At 46.4% G+C, this 18,586-nt stretch overlaps 1 protein-coding gene across 1 annotated transcript in view; it reads right to left on the bottom strand.

The window, feature by feature from the left end:
• NPC1 (NPC intracellular cholesterol transporter 1) overlaps positions 1 to 18,586 on the bottom strand; it is a 98,756-nt gene that overhangs the window by 14,345 nt on the left and 65,825 nt on the right. Inside the window, exons 10-19 of the mRNA XM_073550831.1 lie at positions 17,108 to 17,208; positions 15,481 to 15,583; positions 15,094 to 15,283; positions 14,128 to 14,310; positions 13,200 to 13,314; positions 12,966 to 13,093; positions 11,290 to 11,430; positions 3,712 to 3,801; positions 3,446 to 3,636; positions 3,175 to 3,290 (exon numbers count right to left, since the gene is read on the bottom strand). Coding sequence (XP_073406932.1) covers positions 3,175 to 3,290; positions 3,446 to 3,636; positions 3,712 to 3,801; positions 11,290 to 11,430; positions 12,966 to 13,093; positions 13,200 to 13,314; positions 14,128 to 14,310; positions 15,094 to 15,283; positions 15,481 to 15,583; positions 17,108 to 17,208 — 1,358 coding nt within the window. The remainder of the gene's footprint in view (positions 1 to 3,174; positions 3,291 to 3,445; positions 3,637 to 3,711; positions 3,802 to 11,289; positions 11,431 to 12,965; positions 13,094 to 13,199; positions 13,315 to 14,127; positions 14,311 to 15,093; positions 15,284 to 15,480; positions 15,584 to 17,107; positions 17,209 to 18,586) is intronic.

The raw sequence follows: 18,586 nt of genomic DNA, 5'->3' as shown, positions 1-18,586 counted from the left end.
TATAATTTTTATGAGGACCTGTTATGATTTTCTTCTGTATATATCTTGTACTTTTATATAGCAGACTGAGGAAGGCCGATTATAGGCCGAAACGTTTCCAGGACTACAATAAAATATAAAATAAATCTAATCTGCAAAGGATTGTTCAGTTGAGTGCCAAGTTACTTTATTATTCACTTTGGTCTGGGTAACCTACTTGCGCACCCTGCGGTAGTGCCACGCTATATTTGACACAGTTACCTGGGAACGAGACGCCAAATCTCGTTGAGAAAGGATTGAAGAGCGGAAACCTGACCCTTAAGGGTAGTGAACAAATTTTGTCCACACTCCATTGAAAGAAGACCTTCCAGTATCTGTGATAGATAAGCGAGGATGCTGGTTTTCTTGTTGTAATTATGGACTGAATAACTTGATGGGAATGTACGGTCACCCTTAAGACTGTGGCCTCAACAGTCATGCCGTTGAAATCAGAGATTGAACTCTGGAGGAAGAGGGGGCCCTGTGAAAGAAAATCTGGACGGTCTGGAAGCCTCCAGAGGGCATTGATGAGCATGGTCACCAGCTCCGCATACCAGGCCCTCCTTGGGCTATGTGGAACTACCAGGATTACGGATTTATCCTTTTCACGACTCTCGAAATAAAGGGGAGAAACGGGGAAAAAGATAAGTCAACTGAAAATGTGATCACGGGGTCACTAGTGCAACAAATTCTATGAAAAGCGGATCCCGGGACCGGGCTACGAACAAAGGAAAATCGTGGTTCATCCGAGACACCAGGAGGATACGTCTAGTGAGCCCCATCTCTGGCATATTTGTTTGAAAATGGCGGAAATGAAAGACCACTCGCCCGGTGCGAGACCCTGACGACTCAGAAAATAGACTGCCCAAGTTTCCACCTCGGTAATGTGTACGGCTGACATGACGGGAATGAGACGTTCCGCCCGTCGCAGAATTCTTGTTACCTCTGCCAACACCTGTTTGTTGCGAGTACCTCCTTGATGTTTTAAACCACGGCAGTGACGTCGTCCGAGTTTATATGGACCTGCTGGCCTGCTAGGAAGGACTGTCAGCGGCGAAGGGCAAGGAGAAAAAATTGCTCTGATCTCCAGGAGAATGAAGGGGAGAGTGGATCCATAGGAATTCCCTGTGCTGAATGAAGAAAAAAAACACTCCCCAACCGAGGAGACTAGAGTCAGTAATGACGACCTGCCACCAGAGAGGGTGGAAGGACCTCCCTTGAAGGACTGACGCTAATACGTCTACTAGGTCAGGGACTGCTTCCCCTTAAGAGGTGGTAGAATGGACCGGTCCAGGGAAGCGGTCCTCTTGTCCCAAAACGACACGGAGCCAGCTGAAGAGAACGGGTCTGAAACTGGGCAAAGGGAGAAGTCTCCATGGCAGTAACTGACTTCCCCAGAACTCTCATACTGTATTGTAGGGAGAGAGAAGCTGGTTGTTTAGAGTGCGGATCCCTTGGCAGAGAAATAAGAACTTCACCTTCGGAAAGACTAGGTTTGTGCCATGTGAAACCTCATTCCTAGAAACATCAGATGCTGGGCTGGGGTGAGGGAGAACTTCTCTCTGTTGATGATCTAGCTGAGACATGTCAGAGTGTATAAGGTGAAATGAAGACTTCTGGTCGCAGCCTCGGCGGGACTCCATCTTGAAATGAAGGATCCGAACATGAGGACTCGATCGCTTGAGATCTGTAATCAAACCAAGAGATCAGACTTTCTCCGGGACTACGAAAGGATTAGAGTAGAACCCTGAAAAGCAATTGTTCCAGGAAACGGGTACAATTACCCCTGAGTGTAGCAGGGAAGAGATGGCCTGAAGAACCTCTGGCGCCTGCTACCGATGTCTTATCAAACGAGACCGTAAGAAACGTCCTCTTGTGAGGGAAGAAAAAAAAAGAAAAAAAAAAGTTGATTCTTGATTTTTTTCTTTGAGGAAGGATCTGGAATCCACACCTTCAACCAGAGGACATGGCACACAGCAATGATGTTGCTGTTCTCAACAGAGGAGCAACAGGCGTAATCCAAAGAGACAGTCAAAGGATATTTGCCGGCATGGGCAATCTGTCCTGCCAAATCCACCATCTCATTCAGAGAAGCTGCCACAAGGATGCCCTGGCGAAGCATTGTTGCCCAGGCAGACATTAACTTTGCCACCAGGCGGAGGAAAGGATGGGACAAAGACAATCTGTCTATCCATAGTATCCCTAATAGACAAGACTGTCTTGGAAGACAGGCGAGAAACCGGCGGCCCACCTTGGGGAACTCTGCCCATCTACCGACGAGATCAGGGCTAAAGGAATAAAGTATGTTTAGCTGCTTCTTTCCCAGGAAGCGCTTTTCAGGATGTTTCCAGAGCTTAGCCACGATAGTTTCAAATTCCCTGTCATAGGAGAAAGTTCGGGAGGGACGTTTTACCCGCTGACAGAAACAGTGAGGCTGGTTTCACATTAGCGTTTGGAGGTGCAGCGGATGCTCGCCATGAAGCTCCGCCCCTGCCACGCCTCCTCCGGTCAGCTCCGCCTATGAGCGCATGATGCTGCATGCGACCTGCGTACCCTATCTTTAGCATTGGGTACTCAGACCGTGCACAGGTATGCTTTTGCCGCCGCATGCGTCCTTTTGACAGTGCGGCGATCTGCGCCAAACGCAACGTGCACAGAGGGAGCAGAAACTGTGGGATCTTAAAGGTCTATCCAAGACCATATTAGTCCTTAAACACACAGTAAAAAATTAACAGGCAGGTAGTTGCTAACTACCTTCCTGTTCTGTGCAGCGCAGATCTAGAACAATCACTGACCACTTCTGCAATCAATTCTGTGGCTTCTGCTGATGTCACAACGACAGAGTAACGGCTTCTCTTCCAATCTGCTCAGTTGACAAGGCATGACGTCAACAGTGACACCACATTGACATAGCAGCCCGAAAGAAAAATAGCTGATTTGTTGACGTGGAGCAGTTGAATGTTCGCTACAATTTTACTACTGATATATTTGCCTCGTGTGTTAAATTTTCACCTCTAGCTCAAAATAATATAACCTTATTTATAACTTGATTCATCAAATTTTTCCAATTACAATAGTTTTGTTTTGATAGAATATTCGCACTGACAATACTGGTGTGTAACTAACAATACAGTCTATAGAAATAGATGAAGTTACCTGAAGCATTGCAGAACCTTTCAGTGTTGTTATACACTCTGCAACAAGTAGATTGAGGCTTCACCCAATCAAAGTAGTCATCAAGCCAGGAAGAAGGGGCATAACCAATTTTCGTACTAAAATGATATTGCAGATAATGACAAAGTTAAAAATTTTTTTTTGAGAAACAAGAAGAAAAAACAAACTTTTTTTCTCACTTTTTTACTAGTACAGAAGAGATTATATTGCATTATGAAGGAAATAATCAGCCTACAATTCCTAAATTACTTACTATTCATCCATTTGTGCTGCAAAGTAAATCTGTTCTACTAGTGAATTATTATTGCAGCCTGCTCCACCGCACACCATAGATTGTCCCTCCAGTGATTTGTAATCGTGCCCCTCCTCCACTACGAAATACACTGGCGGACCGCTGTGCATGTATTTATTCAAGGAGTCAAAATAATTCAGCACATAGGAATCCTACAACGGGAACAAAAAAAAATGTAAACATGCTGTAATAGTAGAATGTGGACTAAAGGTAAATTTTAAACTTACATCCGGCATAGATAAAGCCTGGTCCAAACCGATGTCTACTTTATTAACTACTGCAATACTGCAGGAAAGCATTCCGACAAAGACAGATACCTGCAAAACAGACAAGTCAACAGATATTACAAGCAATCGTTATTAAAACAGATCTTTAAAAGCTGTATACAATTTTTTTTTTTGCTTACCATATTTGCTTGCTACACAAAATGAAAGGGGTTGTCCGAGACCCAATACCAAACCCCAATACTTACAGAGCAATTATATAGGTCTTAAAACCAAGCACTTTTGTAAGTGATATGAGTTAAAAATGTCCTACCAATCCCTCTGTCTACAGTTTTCACACTTCCGGTGAGGTTTGGTTTGAGTCTCCCAGCATGCACTACTGAACCCTTAATGGATCATCATCAAGGGGGCTGCAGTCGCTCACCGGATTATCCCATCCTGAAATGGGAAGTCATCAGGGGGCTTGTGCTTCCGTCGCTACTCACAGCTGCTTATTCCGCCCTGAAATGGGATGTCATCAGTGATGGCTGTTTTAAGGATGGTCTGGTCTTTATTGTAATGAGAAAGCACAGGTTGTCAATTATGACAGCATGGCTCCATATGCTCTCACTGCTTGGCGCTCCCTCTCCCTCGCTAGCTCATCACTTCTCTTTAGTGCCGGAGAGGGAAACAAACAAAAAAAATATAGGAAGTGAGGTGTAAAGAGGAAATGATAGGAAATTATTATTTCATGCAAATTACAAAAGTTCTTAGTTTGTAGAATTATATAGACATGGAGTTTCAGATTTGTTATTAGGTTTTAGAAAACCCTTTAAGCAACTTTCCAAGTAGTCTTTAAAAAAACGTTCTACCAATTTGCTGCAGAATGTGAGTCCGTCACCCTGTGTGGGGAATTTTTTTGACCCAGACAGGAAATCTCTTATCCCCAATCCCTTGACTGGGATTTATCCAATGTGTTAATTCACAATTTTTCTCAATACTGGTGTATATATAGATACACAGTAATGGAAAAAAATAGAACAGCATTAAAGATCACATGAGCAAAAAAATGTGAACTAGCACATTGGATAATATATATCTCACATATTATCCAATGTGTTATAATATATATATTTTTTTCTCTTGTATTTTTGCATTTATTAGATACATTTGCCTAACAGTTCCAGGTAGTTTTCCTTGGATATTTACTGATCACTCTTGTGAGGGACTCTCTTGTCTCATTATTTGGGCCAAGACCGTTATGCTCATTGTGGCACATTGGCTTTAATTTGTCTGTATCTGTTTTCTTTATTTGGAATTACTGAATGAAATTATTACATTTTGGGATGTGCCTGTTCAAGCATAATTTCTTTTCTTTATCGCCTTATTGGGGGACACAGATAACCATGGGTGTATGCTGCTGCTGCTAGGAGGCTGACACTATGCAAAACAAGAAAATTAGCTCCTCCCCGGCAGTATACACCCACCGACAGGCACCATGCACCTCAGTTTGTGCTTAGTGTCTGTAGGAGGCGGACCGGGATCTCCCCAGATCCGCATTTAATCTTTTTCTTTTCAGGTTTTTTAGTTGTGTTTATTAATGTTTTCCCTTTATTTTTCAGATACAGCATCAGGAAACAGGATGTGAATTCATCCTGCTTTTCCAATTCATGCGGCTGAGCGAGCAATGTGGTATTGCCCACATCGCAACTCTCAGGCCCGCAGGCAGGACCTTCTCCTATCACCCTCGGGTGCTATGGGCCATGGATGGGTGGCCTGTCCTAGCTGATTCCCCTCCTCACCCCTCTCCCAGGACAGGGCTGAGAGGAAGACGGCGGTCGCCAGCGGTGACGTTTCCCCTGACAATGGGATTGGAGCCGTCTTCTGCACCATACGGACTTGGTGCGGGTACTGAGGATCGCCTTTCCCAGCGGCCTGCGCTCTATCGTGGGCCCCTGCGGTCATCCTCTTCAGGGACATCAGGTAAGCTGATCTGAATGTTCCCTTCAGCCCCGCTCTCAAAGATCTATCACAAACACCCACTCAACCCTGTCAGTACCTGCAGCTATCACAGCCAGTACAGCGCTGTTCCTAATATCCACCCTGCAACCCCCTCACACGCTATCAGAGTCGGTACCTCTCTTCTCCTTTTGAATTCCCAGCTCTTTTGGCCCAGCGCTCTGGCAGGCACGCGCTCCTATCACCGGGGGGGGTGTTCCGGCAGTGGCTTCCACGGGCAGCATTCCCGGTGCCCCCTTCTCCAGCCCATCATTTAATCTGCGGTGGTATACACTTAAGCGGTTTCTTGGCTCCGGGCGCGCCGTCGCTTGTGAAAGCAGAGGGAGCGCTTTCACTTTCAAAAGCTGTCTTCCCTCTCCCTGTGCGCGCTTTCTTCGCGCGCTTCTTCAGCCTATCATAGGGCTGCTTTCGCTTCAGCCCTGTCAGCATAACGTTAACCGCTCCCCCCTGGGGTCTCAGCCAACAACACGGCGCGGCGGCTAAGACCCGCCCACCGCCCTTTTCCTGTCTTTGCCGAACATCTTCCTCCCTCTTCTCCAGATCTTTTCCTGGGGGACACAACGCTGTTCTGTCTGCTTCTGAACCTCGGTAGGCTCGACGCTGACTCACCCTGACGCTTGAATTAGCTCCCCCCTGCAGTTAAATTCAGGTAGTATTTCTACCACAGAGACATATGCCCAACCCTGCAAGGGCCTTCTGTTCTAGACCCACCGCTATTCACTACGCCTGCACGCGCTGTAAAAAGAAGTGGGCATCGAGTCAGTCGTCTCCCCTCTGCCCATCCTGCAGTCCTTCCTCCATGTCTGCCCCTCAGGAACACTCCGAGCCCCAGGTGGAGAACGCCCCACCCCCTGAGTGGGCCGTGGCGATGTCTCAGTCGGTTTCTGATCTGACAAAAGTGTCTCAATCTCTGGTCCAGGTCTTAGAGCGGTTACCCCAGCTATCTGCAACCACCTGTGCGCCGACCGCCTCTCACGGTGAGTCGCCAGCACCTGACCGCGACCCTCAGACGGACAAGCCGGGTAGGGGCTCTAGGAAGCGGGTACTGTCTGGCTCTTCTTCCAGTTCGCAGGGTCCCTCCGCTTCTCCCAGGCTACGCTCTTCGTCTCCATCCTCAACAGACGATCCTAGGTCAGACGATGATTCCCAATCTGGCTCTGACTCTGAGGCGGACAACATAGCTAGAACTCGGGAAATGGTAGATAGTCTCATATCGGCTATATTCCAAACACTCAAGATAAAGGAGGATAAGGCACCCCCTCAGGAATGCTCTGTTTCTTTTAAGAAAGCGAGGCCTCCATCTCAAACCTTTCCTAGTTACAAAGCGTTCGACACTTCCTTAGCCAATCACTGGCAACATCCTGAGAAACGTTTTTCAGGCCGCAAGTACTTAGATGTACTATATCCCTTCGATGCGGATCTAGTCATGAAATGGACCAAAGCTCTCAAGGTAGATCCACCAGTTTCTCGTATTTCCTCTAAGACGGTTCTTTCCCTTCCGGACGGAGCTTCTCTTAAAGACCCAACAGACAGGCAAATAGAGTCATTGGCTAAGTCAATTTTTGAGGCATCCGGCGCCTCCCTCTGTTCTATCTTCGCCTCCGCTTGGGTGGCGAAGGTCATTTCGGCTTGGGCAAAAATTCTGCGCAAGGGCATTTCAGCAGCAGCTCCTCAGGACGAGCTGGCAGATTTAGCAGACCAAATTAATCATGCGGGCAAATACCTTTTGGCCGCCTCCTTGGGCGCGGCTGGGTGCGTAGCAAGAGCTAACAGCAACATAGTAGCCATACGCCGCATTCTTTGGTTGAAGTCGTGGAATGCGGACACCACCTCAAAAAAGTCGCTCACCAACCTGGCATTTCACGGCTCCATACTCTTTGGCGCCAAGCTGGATCAGATAATCTCGGATGCCACTGGTGGAAAGAGCACTTCCCTTCCCCAGTCCCGACTTAAAAGGTTCTTTAACAGGAAGGCTTCTCGGCCATTTAGGTCCTTTCGCCCCTTCTCTCCCGCAGAAGGTTCATCCCAGCAGGACCGGCACCCTGCTTCCAGAGACTGAAGAAAGCCTTCTTATAAGCCCACTCCCCGCTGGAGATCCAGAGGTCAGCTCTCCAGGTCCTCAGGCTCCCGATCCGGCAGATTTTCGTCTAAGTGACGGGTCACCCCCACCTGGAAATCTTTCCCGGGTGGGAGGCAGACTTTCCTCTTTCAAGGACGCATGGCTATCCGTTATCGACGACGCTTGGGTCAGGGAAATCATCACATCCGGATCCAAAATCCAGTCCCCCCCCCAAACAGTCGCTTCTTTCTGTCTCGATCCCCAAGACAGCGGTCACAGATTCCAGGGTTCCTTCAGGCAGTCTCCTCCCTCCTATCCGCCGGGGTCATCGTTCCCGTTCCTACAAACGAACAGTTTTCAGGGTTCTACTCGAATCTCTTCGTAGTCCCGAAAAAGGACGGCTCTCTTCGTCCAATTTTGGACCTCAAGTTGTTCAATCGCCACGTGAAAATCCACCACTTCAAGATGGAGTCTCTGCGGTAATAGCCTCGATGGAACCCGGAGAGTTTCTCTGCTCTGTGGACATACAGTATGCCTACCTCCACATCCCCATTTCTTTGCAGCATCAGATACACCTCCGCTTTGCGATTCAGGATAATCACTATCAGTTCACGGCCCTCCCCTTCGGCCTAGCCTCCGCTCCCCGTGTCTTTACGAAGGTGATGGCAACAGTCATGGCCATCCTTCGATCCAGAGGGATTCTTATCATTCCTTACCTGGACGATCTCCTGATTAAGGGCTCGTCCCGCCAAAACTGTCTTCACAGTCTTCAGCTAACCTTGGATGCCCTCAGCCGCCTCGGATGGATTGTCAACAAGGAGAAGTCCATCCTGTGCCCTACCCAGCGTCTGACCTTTTTGGGCATGGAATTCGACACGAATCTAGCCCGGGTGTTTCTACCGAGGGACAAGTTTTCAACCCTTTGCAAGGGGATCCAGTCCCTACAACGCTCGAGGATCATGTCCCTTCGGTCCTGCATAAGGGTCCTGGGGAAGATGATAGCTTCCATGGAAGCAGTGCCCTTCGCACAATTCCACTCTCGCCTTCTCCAACTGTTCCTCCTGTCAGTCTGGGACAAGACCTCGTTTTCTCTGGACCGCCCCATTCTTCTTCCGCTCAGAGTCAGACAATCGCTGACTTGGTGGACATTGCCGGCGTCGGTTCTCCACGGAAGGTCTTTTCTTCCGCCTCAGTGGCAGGTCATCACCACCGATGCCAGTCTCCTAGGATGGGGGGCGGTTTACCATCAGAAAATGGCCCAAGGGCGCTGGAACGCCCAGGAGACTCTTCTACCCATCAACCTTCTGGAGATCAGAGCAATCTTCCTTGCTCTCCTTCGTTGGCAGTATCTCCTCATAGGCAAACCAGTCCGCATTCAGTCAGATAACGCCACGGCCATGGCGTACATAAACCACCAGGGCGGTACTCACAGCAGGCAGATAATGTCAGAAGTGTAAAGGATACTGCGTTGGGCAGAGCGTCACGTTCTGGCGATCTCCACCATTCACATTCCAGGGGTGGAAAATTGGGCAGCCGACTTCTTGAGTCGCCAGGGTCTAGCGTCAGGCGAATGGTCCCTTCATCCCACAGTCTTCAGTCAGATATGCCAGCGTTGGGGCACCCCGGACGTCGATCTCATGACATCTCGGATGAACGACAAAGTTTCTCACTTTGTAGCCAGGTCCAGGGATCCTCTAGCCGTCGGTTGCGACGCCCTAGTAATTCCGCGGTCCCAGTTCCAACTGCCCTACCTATTTCCCCCCCTTGCCCTAATCCCAAGAGTGGTCAAAAAGATAAAGTCAGAGGGCATCCCAGTCATCCTAGTGGCTCCAGACTGGCCGAGACGTCCTTGGTACGCGGAGTTGGTGAACATGCTTGCGGACGTCCCCTGGAGGCCTCCAGACCGTCCAGATCTTCTCTCACAAGGCCCCCTTTACAATCAGAATTCTCAGTCTCTGAGTTTAATGGCATGGCCGTCGAGGCCGCAATTCTGAAAGAATCAGGGTTTTCCAGCCGGGTCATTCAAACCATGATCAAGTCTAGGAAGCCAGCCTCCTCCCGCATTTACCATAGGTACTGGAAGGCGTTTTTCCGTTGGTGCGATAACGATCTTTTTCCGTTGTCATTCTCCATTCCATCCATACTTGGTTTCCTCCAATCCGGTTCGGATGCGGGCCTGTCCCTCAGTACTCTGAAAGGCCAGGTGTCTGCCCTAGCAATCCTCTTCCAGAAGGATCTAGCTTCCTTACCGCAGGTGAAGACTTTTCTCCAAGGAGTCGCCCATGTGGCTCCTCCTCATCATTCTCCGATAGATCCATGGGATCTCAATCTTGTTCTTGGCGCTCTCCAGAAGGCGCCGTTCAAACCAATTCAGGACATCCCTCTGTCTTTTCTTTCATGGAAGGTGGCTTTTCTAATCGCCATTATATCCATCAGGAGAGTTTCTGAGCTGGCGGCCTTATCCTGTCGTTCTCCGTACCTTATCCTCCACCAAGATAAGGTTGTTCTCAGGCCAGTTCCTTCCTTCCTTCCAAAAGTGGTATCTCCCTTTCACATTAACGAAGATATCGTCCTTCCATCGTTTTGTCCTGCGCCTGCTCATCCTCTGGAAAAGTCGCTCCACAAACTGGATGTAGTGAGAGCCTTGCGTGTTTACCTTGCCAGGACCGCTTCTTTTCGCCAATCTGATTCCCTGCTTGTAATTTCTGAAGGTCGCGGAAAGGTCTTCCGGCCTCCAAATCCACAATTGCTCGCTGGATTCGGTCTACCATCCTGGAAGCCTACCGACTTCAGGAGAAACGGCCCCCTCAGGGAGTGAAAGCCCACTCCACCCGGGCTGTAGGGGCTTCTTGGGCTGTGCGACACCAGGCTTCAGCCTTACAACTATGCAGAGCCGCGACCTGGTCGTCTTTGCACACCTTTGCGAGGTTCTACAGGGTTCATACCCAGGCCTCGTCTGATGCAGCTCTTGGTAGGAAGGTTCTGCACGCAGCGGTCGCGCACCGGCCGACCTAAGCCATTCCTTCTGTCGTTCCTTTATTGCTGTTCCCACCCTTGGGACTGCTTTGGAACGTCCCATGGTTATCTGTGTCCCCCAATAAGGCGATAAAGAAAGAGGGATTTTGGGTTCTTACCGTAAAATCCCTTTCTCGGAGCCTTCACTGGGGGACACAGCACCCTCCCTGTTTAAGTTGTACCGTGTTGGGTTGGTACATACGTTCATGGTTTTTGGTTGCTTCTCCTACTACGTTTTCACCAACTGAGATGCTTGGTGCCTGTCGGTGGGTGTATACTGCCGGGGAGGAGCTAATTTTCTTGTTTTGCATAGTGTCAGCCTCCTAGCAGCAGCATACACCCATGGTTATCTGTGTCCCCCCAATGAAGGCTCCAAGAAAGATTTTACGGTAAGAACCCAAAATCCCTCTTTTTGCCTTATTATTGCCAGTATTATACATTTATCAATTTACCAGGTACATAAACCTTTTTTTTTCTTTTTTTAAATGATTTTCCGCACATATACATACCACTATTGGTCTGATCCAGTCTGCCAAGATTAAGGGGGCGTAAATCTTTTTGAAGAACAGGAAAAGCCAGCTCTTTGATTTTCCAGAGCCCCGGCTTCTCTCACATCCCGGGACACAGCAGAGGATGTCTAATCTATTTTTCTATGGAGAAAGTAACAGATGGGCTAGTCAGAAAAGCATTTTTTTTTGTTTTAGACAAAATATGTAACCAACTGAACCATTAACATGTTATATTAATTATACAAAAAAAAAAATCAGCCTCTGTATCCAACTCTACAATGTACACGTGGATGGTCGGTCATCTATAGGACTAGGCTTCTTGAGCTCTGAGTATATCTACTATGGACCACAAACACCACAATGGTCCGCAGCCTTAGAAAGTAGATTAACCCTTTTAGACCAATAGAATTTCTCTATGCAGAACTGTAGCAGAACGTGAAGAAATGCAAAAACAGGAAATGTCGATTACCTGCTGATCAACACACAACATCTATGTGGTCTGCTAGTAAAGAACTAATAACTAGATGCTGAGGGGAGAGGAAGTTACTATAAAAAGTTGTGAAATAACAAAACTAAAACAGGCAGTCAAAGAAAGAACAACACTGATCAGCAGTAATAAGCACAGTTAGCCCACAGACATGCTTGTTTACCAGAATATGTGGACAACATCCCATATCCTGAAAGAATCTCATGTATGCATGGTCTATGCCCTGAAAAAGACCTCAAAACAACTTGTAGTATTGTTTTGCTAACCATCCCTTTATGATCAATGGGGGCTCTGAACTCTGGGACCCACACTGATCTTTGGACTGAAGGACTACTGAAATGATTTTGGACTATGTCCCCTTTTAAGAATTTCAGGCAGTGTTGTGCTCCTCGCCACCTGTGCCGGTAGTTGAAGCATTGCATAGTGGGCCACTGGGAATGCCAAGCAACCTCTTGATTATCTGAATAGGCAATGGTTTAAGTCTGATTTCCACCCTTCAAGTGATGGCATATTAACATGATAGGTCATCATAATTTCCATCGTGTTTAGGCCCAAGCAAACCCTCCTTTAACACTAATATTTTGTTTAATTCAGTAGAAGCCAATTGGCTACAGATCAGAACCCATTATATTTATATTGCTCCTGTCCCTTATGGGAAGCTGCAGCTAAGGCAGAATGGGATTTAATGTTTGCACTGTGTAAATGGAAATAAGGTTTGAAGAGAACCGGTCAGCATGAAAATAGAGTCTAATCTGCAGGCACCATGTTATAGAGCAGGGGGAGTGGAGTAAACGGATATTTAGTTTTGTTAGAAAAGATTCAGCTTAACCCGTGTTTTAATATTTAATCCTCTGCTCATGGTGGGATTTACGGTCCAGTTAGCGGTGCCATCAGTGACTGAGAGCTATATCTGTATACAGACTTGTACAAAAGAAGGCTGTCAGTCACTGATGGTCCAGTGGGTGGTTCCTGAAAGTCCTAGAAAGAGCAGAGGAATAAATTATTGAAACACAGGTTATACTGAATCTTTCCCAACAACACTATACATAACCTGCTCAGCTCCTATTGTTATGTATCATAATGCCTGTAGATTGGACTGCATTTTCATGGCAACAGGTTACCTATAACCTCTAAAGAGATATTAAGAATTTAATACCGCACAGAAATCTGGACCCTCCTACATATTTACCTCTTGTCTCTTGATATCCAAGCCAAGCAAGCTCACGAAACAGGTGATTTGGAGCAGAAAGTCAAAAAAGACTGCCATCCCAGCAAAGAGGGAAAAGGTTCTGACAGCTGGCATGGATGAGAGCGCGCCTAGGGAAACAGTCATATAAAATATAAAAATGAAACAAGTATAAATCCTTTTTTTTTCCTGTAGAATTTCAAGATCGGTTATACAAGCTAGGCAATGAAATATTACCTAAGAAAAAGGCCACGGTCTCAGAGAAGGCAGAAAGGAATATGCTGGGGGCCACATCACCCAGAACTCGGCCAATCTGCTGATCAAGTTTTTCCCCTTGAAGTCGTTCATCTCTCTATAAAACAACGTACATAATTATACCATCACATTAATGTCACTGAGTAAAAATAACAGGTCTGATAGATCGGCTGTGAAATAGACCTGCCATTCTGTAACTCTAGAGCCAGTCAGGTGTTTGGGGATTTTGTGTAAAAGGCAAGAATAATGCTGTACTCTATGCTATTCCTGCTATCATAATGCAAAAACCAAAAACCTGATGCATCCAAACAGGCCGCCAATTACCAAAAAGAACGAGAAAAGCAAGAAGTCATGCAGGTAAAAGAAAATACGCCATACTTCCCCAAGGAATCTGCAGCCACTCCAAAAGTCTTTGCCAGACTGCAAGGTATGACATCATAACTATCGGCATAACTATCGGCACTGCAGCGTCGACTGGTTTGCTTGGTCAGGAGACTGGTGGTTGTGAAGTCATGTCAGTGTGGTGGAGATGGGAGAGAGGATTCCCGGGGAGAGCATAGCTTCTTTTCCCCGGATAGCTTCCCCATGAACATTTGACAAAAATAAAGACGTTAAACCTGTAACTAGTGTGAACCCATTGTTATTCATTTACTCCTGGCAGGAGAATCTGTTCTCCCCATGATCACAACAGTTTTTGTTTTTTCTTATGATTTTCTCCCAGTGTGCTGTATCGGACAATGTAAGTAGAAAAATCAATGTGATATTAGACTGTAAAAATTATCGGATTCAAATAAAGAATTATACTCCAGGTTTTAGGACCTCACAACTTTGTGAGGAGAGCCATGTACTGCAGGTGTGTTAGCAACATCAAGACTGAATATTCATTGGATAATAAAACAAAGTACTGCACCTGTAAAGTCTGCACAATGATGTATATGTTATCCACGCCAACGGCAAGAACCAAAAATGGGATGACTTCTATTACTATAAGAGTAAGTGGGATACCAACATAACTGAAGATCCCCAGAGAACAGGCCACAGAACTCAGAACAATCAGGATACCGGATACACCCAGCGAGATTTTAGAGTCCACCTGTAATATGGAGAAAAGGAAAATGTAGGATCAGTTATTATATAATTGATGTCTTCATTGAGATACAGATCAGCAGTGTGAAACCATTCACTGTGTAGATCATACAATTTCGCAATACTTTATATTAAAAAAAAAAAAAAAAGTGCTAGGGTTGGCAAACCCTTTTCAAGACAGGTTTTAGAGCAACTGATTAAGGTAATAGCAATACATTTTCTGTTCAGAAACCATTTTTATCAGTGGACTGCTGTCAAGTTGTGTGTGCTTGGATGTAGCAGTATCAAAAGCATTAGTGGGAACAGGGCCTTGAAGACAAGTAAGCGAGTGTGCAGCACCAGAGGCTCCAGGTTATCACTAGGGATAGGACACCATCAAATAATTTCATATTTTACATGTACTGGATTAATATAAAAATTATTGCAATGTGTAGAAAAAGAACAGTCTAAATTTAATATGCTGCCTTTTTTTTTAGAAGATATCGGGTCATAAAAATTCTATTCCTTAAGGTCTATATACAAGCCAACGTTGGCCAAATCCATCGATAAATTACAAATTTGTCAAGACAGCCAAATGTGTATGGGGGTCCGATAGAGGATTATGGGGGCAGGTAATTATCCTGCATGTCTGATTTCAGACTGTCAACCCTTTTGTTCTCTACAAATAATCAGCCTCAATGACTCTGGCAACGGCGCGCTCATCTAGATCATAGAAGCGCTCGGCCAAATGAGCCTTTCGGTGTAAGGGAGGGAAAGGAGAGAAGGCCGACAGCATGTACAGGATACACACCAAGATGCTGCTGCACTGGTTAAAGCTGCCCAGTGCCAGGGAGATGTAGACAAACATCAGGGCGTAGCTGATGAGAACTGTGGTTATGTCACTTGTACTCTCACGGTTTATTTCATCCTCAATGCTCCTCTCCGTAGAAAATGCAATTGATAAATTTGAATTGTTGTAATTTTCCACAAAGTTGATAAATCTATGGGAAAAAAAACAAACGTAAAAGACAAATAATTTCTGGCAAAAACCCTGGGGCTATTCTGTGTTTTTCATTAAGTTGAAATAATAACTAAGAAAGGAAGCTCCACGTTGTTCCTTGTGAGATTCAGGAAGTGGGGACTAACTGGAGGCGAGGTTACTGATGGTCAATGACATGGCAGAAGAGACTATACGTACGCTTTCTCCCAGGCTTTTGCTTTATTTATTTTCTCGGTGTCATTGTGGAAGTTGTTCACAGGGAACGTAACCACAAGAGCTGTTGCATTGTTGTAATTCTCTCCTGCAAAAAATTTTTAATTAGAGGTCTGAATTATAAAAATCCTTATTGAAACGAGATGTGTAAACTAATGGTAGATTTCATGATGGAGGTTGTATATGCATATTTACAGGTAAAAAGCGTTTCAACCTGCAGAAAGTAAAACAACTAAAAACAGTTATATGGCTTGGCCGCACAGAACACCATTAGTAGAGGTGAATACACCATGATGAATCCAAGGCTAAGAATGTTGTCAAATAATTAAACTCCCCTACCCCTCAAAAAAACCACACAGTGGCGTCATGTTGACTGCAGTTATTGTATCCAGTGGCTAAAGCCGACCACTGACTGATACGTGAATTTTTGTTCTGCATGGTCTATCAATTTTTAGGTGTGGCTCATGGCTAATTTGATTAAGTTGTGGTTTATGATCTTCTTTACTCTCAGGTGATGCTTGTAGTACGAGCGAGTGGTACGTAGTCACAGGACTAGTCTGACATATCCTAATCATTGCTCGATTGCCTATAAGCAGCATTAGGCAGTGATGGGCGTGCTGAGAAACTATGTGCTGTTAGTATAAAAACCCTGGGGCAGGCTGACTAAGGGTCCCGTTACATTTAGCGATGCACCAGCGATCCCGACAACGATACGACCCGGTCAGGATCGCTGGTGCATCGCTAAATGGGCGCTAGTAGCTGCCAAACAGGCAGATCTCACCAGCGACGTAGCAGCGGTTGGCGGTCGTTACTTACCTGTCAGACGCGGTGATGAAGACGTCCTCCCGCCCGCGTCCACGTGTCGTTCGTCAGCGCCAGCAGGAACTCCAGCAGGAAGCTGATGACGAGAAACTGCCCAGGACGTTCTCGCGCGATCAGCTATAGCCAGCGGGGGGAGCCGGTCGGAGGTAAGTGTCACATATAGCGATATCGCTAGCAATATCGCTGCTGCGTCACAAAATCGGTGACGCTTCAGCGATATTGCTGTGTGTGAAGCCCCCTTAACCTTCTATATTGACAGTGCAAACAGTCAGAAGAGTGCAAAAAGTATCCTACCGGCTCATGCTAGATGACTAATCTGGAGTATCTTTTAAGTAAGTAACTAAGGTTTCTAAGACAAAATCAAAAACACAGGCACAGGTGATTTGGCTTGTTTCCTGTTCAAAACCCAGAGCTGGCATCAGGACTTTGTGTGTGACATTCATACTCCGGATCTATGTAACTGGATTATGTGTTCTGTCTGCGGAGGGTACGGCACCCCTGGAGTGAGATTGCTCCTGACGTGAAGTCTCCACTCAGCGCTCTGCTGTTGGGTGCACAGTGTCCTACATCCTGTGAGTAAGCCAGAGATCAGGAAAGCTAATGACACGACGCACAATCCAATCCGCATCAATAATATCAGCTATTTTATAAATTAGCCTTAATGACTTCTAATATTTTCCATACACCTCCATTTCAGTGGCAAGCAAGTGCAGGCACATACTTATGAGCAAAACAAAATTTGCACGAAAGCTGCAGACATATAAAACATTGTGTAAAATATTTATCATACCGTCATAGCCTCCAAGCACAAGCCAAGGAAAGATTGGCCCTCCAAATGTTCCCAAACACGGATCATGAAGGGGAGAAGTATCATTGAGCGACATGGGAGCTCTGTGGGGTACAGTGGTTACAATAAGTCATACAGCTCTTTAAAAAAAACAAGAAATCTGCGCAAAATTGAGGGGGTGAGGAAGTTGTGCCCCCCTCTATTAGGCAGTGTCAGCATTGTCGATAGACTGGGTCTGGTGCTGTAGCACTCGGTCTCTTCCATTAAATAGGGAAGAGCTGCTAATATTAGAAGCAGCCCATGGACAAGAGTGGCAGCAAATGAAGGACGCAAACTTTTTCAAGGTCACTTTAGTCCTTTAAAAAAAAAAAAAAAAAAAAAAAACAACTTGCACAAGTCAAGCATCTCAATACCCGGCACTGCCGCCAGCACTCGGACCGGAGCACTCAGCTGCATAGAAATACATGCAGCCGCACACTCCAGTCCCGAGTGCCGGGTATTGAGATGCGAGACTCATGCGAGTTTCTCGTAAGTGTGACCCCAGCCTTATACATACTCCAGGCCAGAGCCCGTCTAGTGGGCATTGTCTCACTCCATACACTTGCAATGGAGCAAGGCCGCGCACACTGGTAGGGAGTACGAGTAACTCATACCCTCTGACCCAGGTCAAAAACCGGCGAATCCTCGCAGCACACACTGCGAGTGCTGGGGGGATTCATAAGTCTGCAGTTATACAGGGTGACTGCAGACTTATTGATTTGGAACGGACAACCCCTTTAACCTGCAAGTTGATAACGTTCTATACCTGCCCAGCTCCCGCACTTAGAGCCCCGCTGACAGGTGGAAAGGGGGATTTTTGGTACTTAACATAAAATCTCTTTCTTGGAGCCTTGATTGGGGGACACAGGTTACCATGGGTGTATACTGCTGTCGCTAGGAGGCTGACACTATGCAAATAAGAAAAAGTTAGCTCCTCCCCAGCAGTATACACCTATCAACAGGCCCAAATTACCTCAGTTGGTGCTAAAGCAGTATAAGGAGCTACTATAAGAAACTCAACCGTAAGAACTCAACCTATGTACCAACCAAACAAGGCACATTAGCCAACACTGTACAAAATTAAGGGAGGGTGCTGTGTCCCCCAATGAAGGCTCCAAGAAAGACATTTTACGGTAAGTACCAAAAATCCCCCTTTCTTTCTCGCTTCATTGGGGGACACAGGTTACCATGGGACGTCCAAAAGCAGTCCCCAGGGTGGGAAAGAAATGCTGAGAGAAAGGAACTTAGGTCGGCCGGTGTGAGACCGCCGCCTGCAGTATCTTCCTTCCTAAGCCTGCATCAGCAGAAGCGTGAGTATCTACCTTGAACAATTTCACGAAGGTATGGAGTGACGACCAGACAGCGGACTTGCAAACCTGCAAAGCCGAAGCCTGGTGATGAACGGCCCAGGAAGCTCCTACAGCCCTGGTAGAGTGAGCCCTC

Source organism: Dendrobates tinctorius, unplaced genomic scaffold (genome assembly GCF_039654945.1).
Source record: "Dendrobates tinctorius isolate UK_male_01 unplaced genomic scaffold, ASM3965494v1 ptg000171l, whole genome shotgun sequence".
Classification (NCBI taxonomy): Eukaryota; Metazoa; Chordata; class Amphibia; order Anura; family Dendrobatidae; genus Dendrobates; species Dendrobates tinctorius.
Note: the sequence above shows the minus strand (reverse complement) of the source record. Positions and strands in the feature narration are given on the sequence as shown.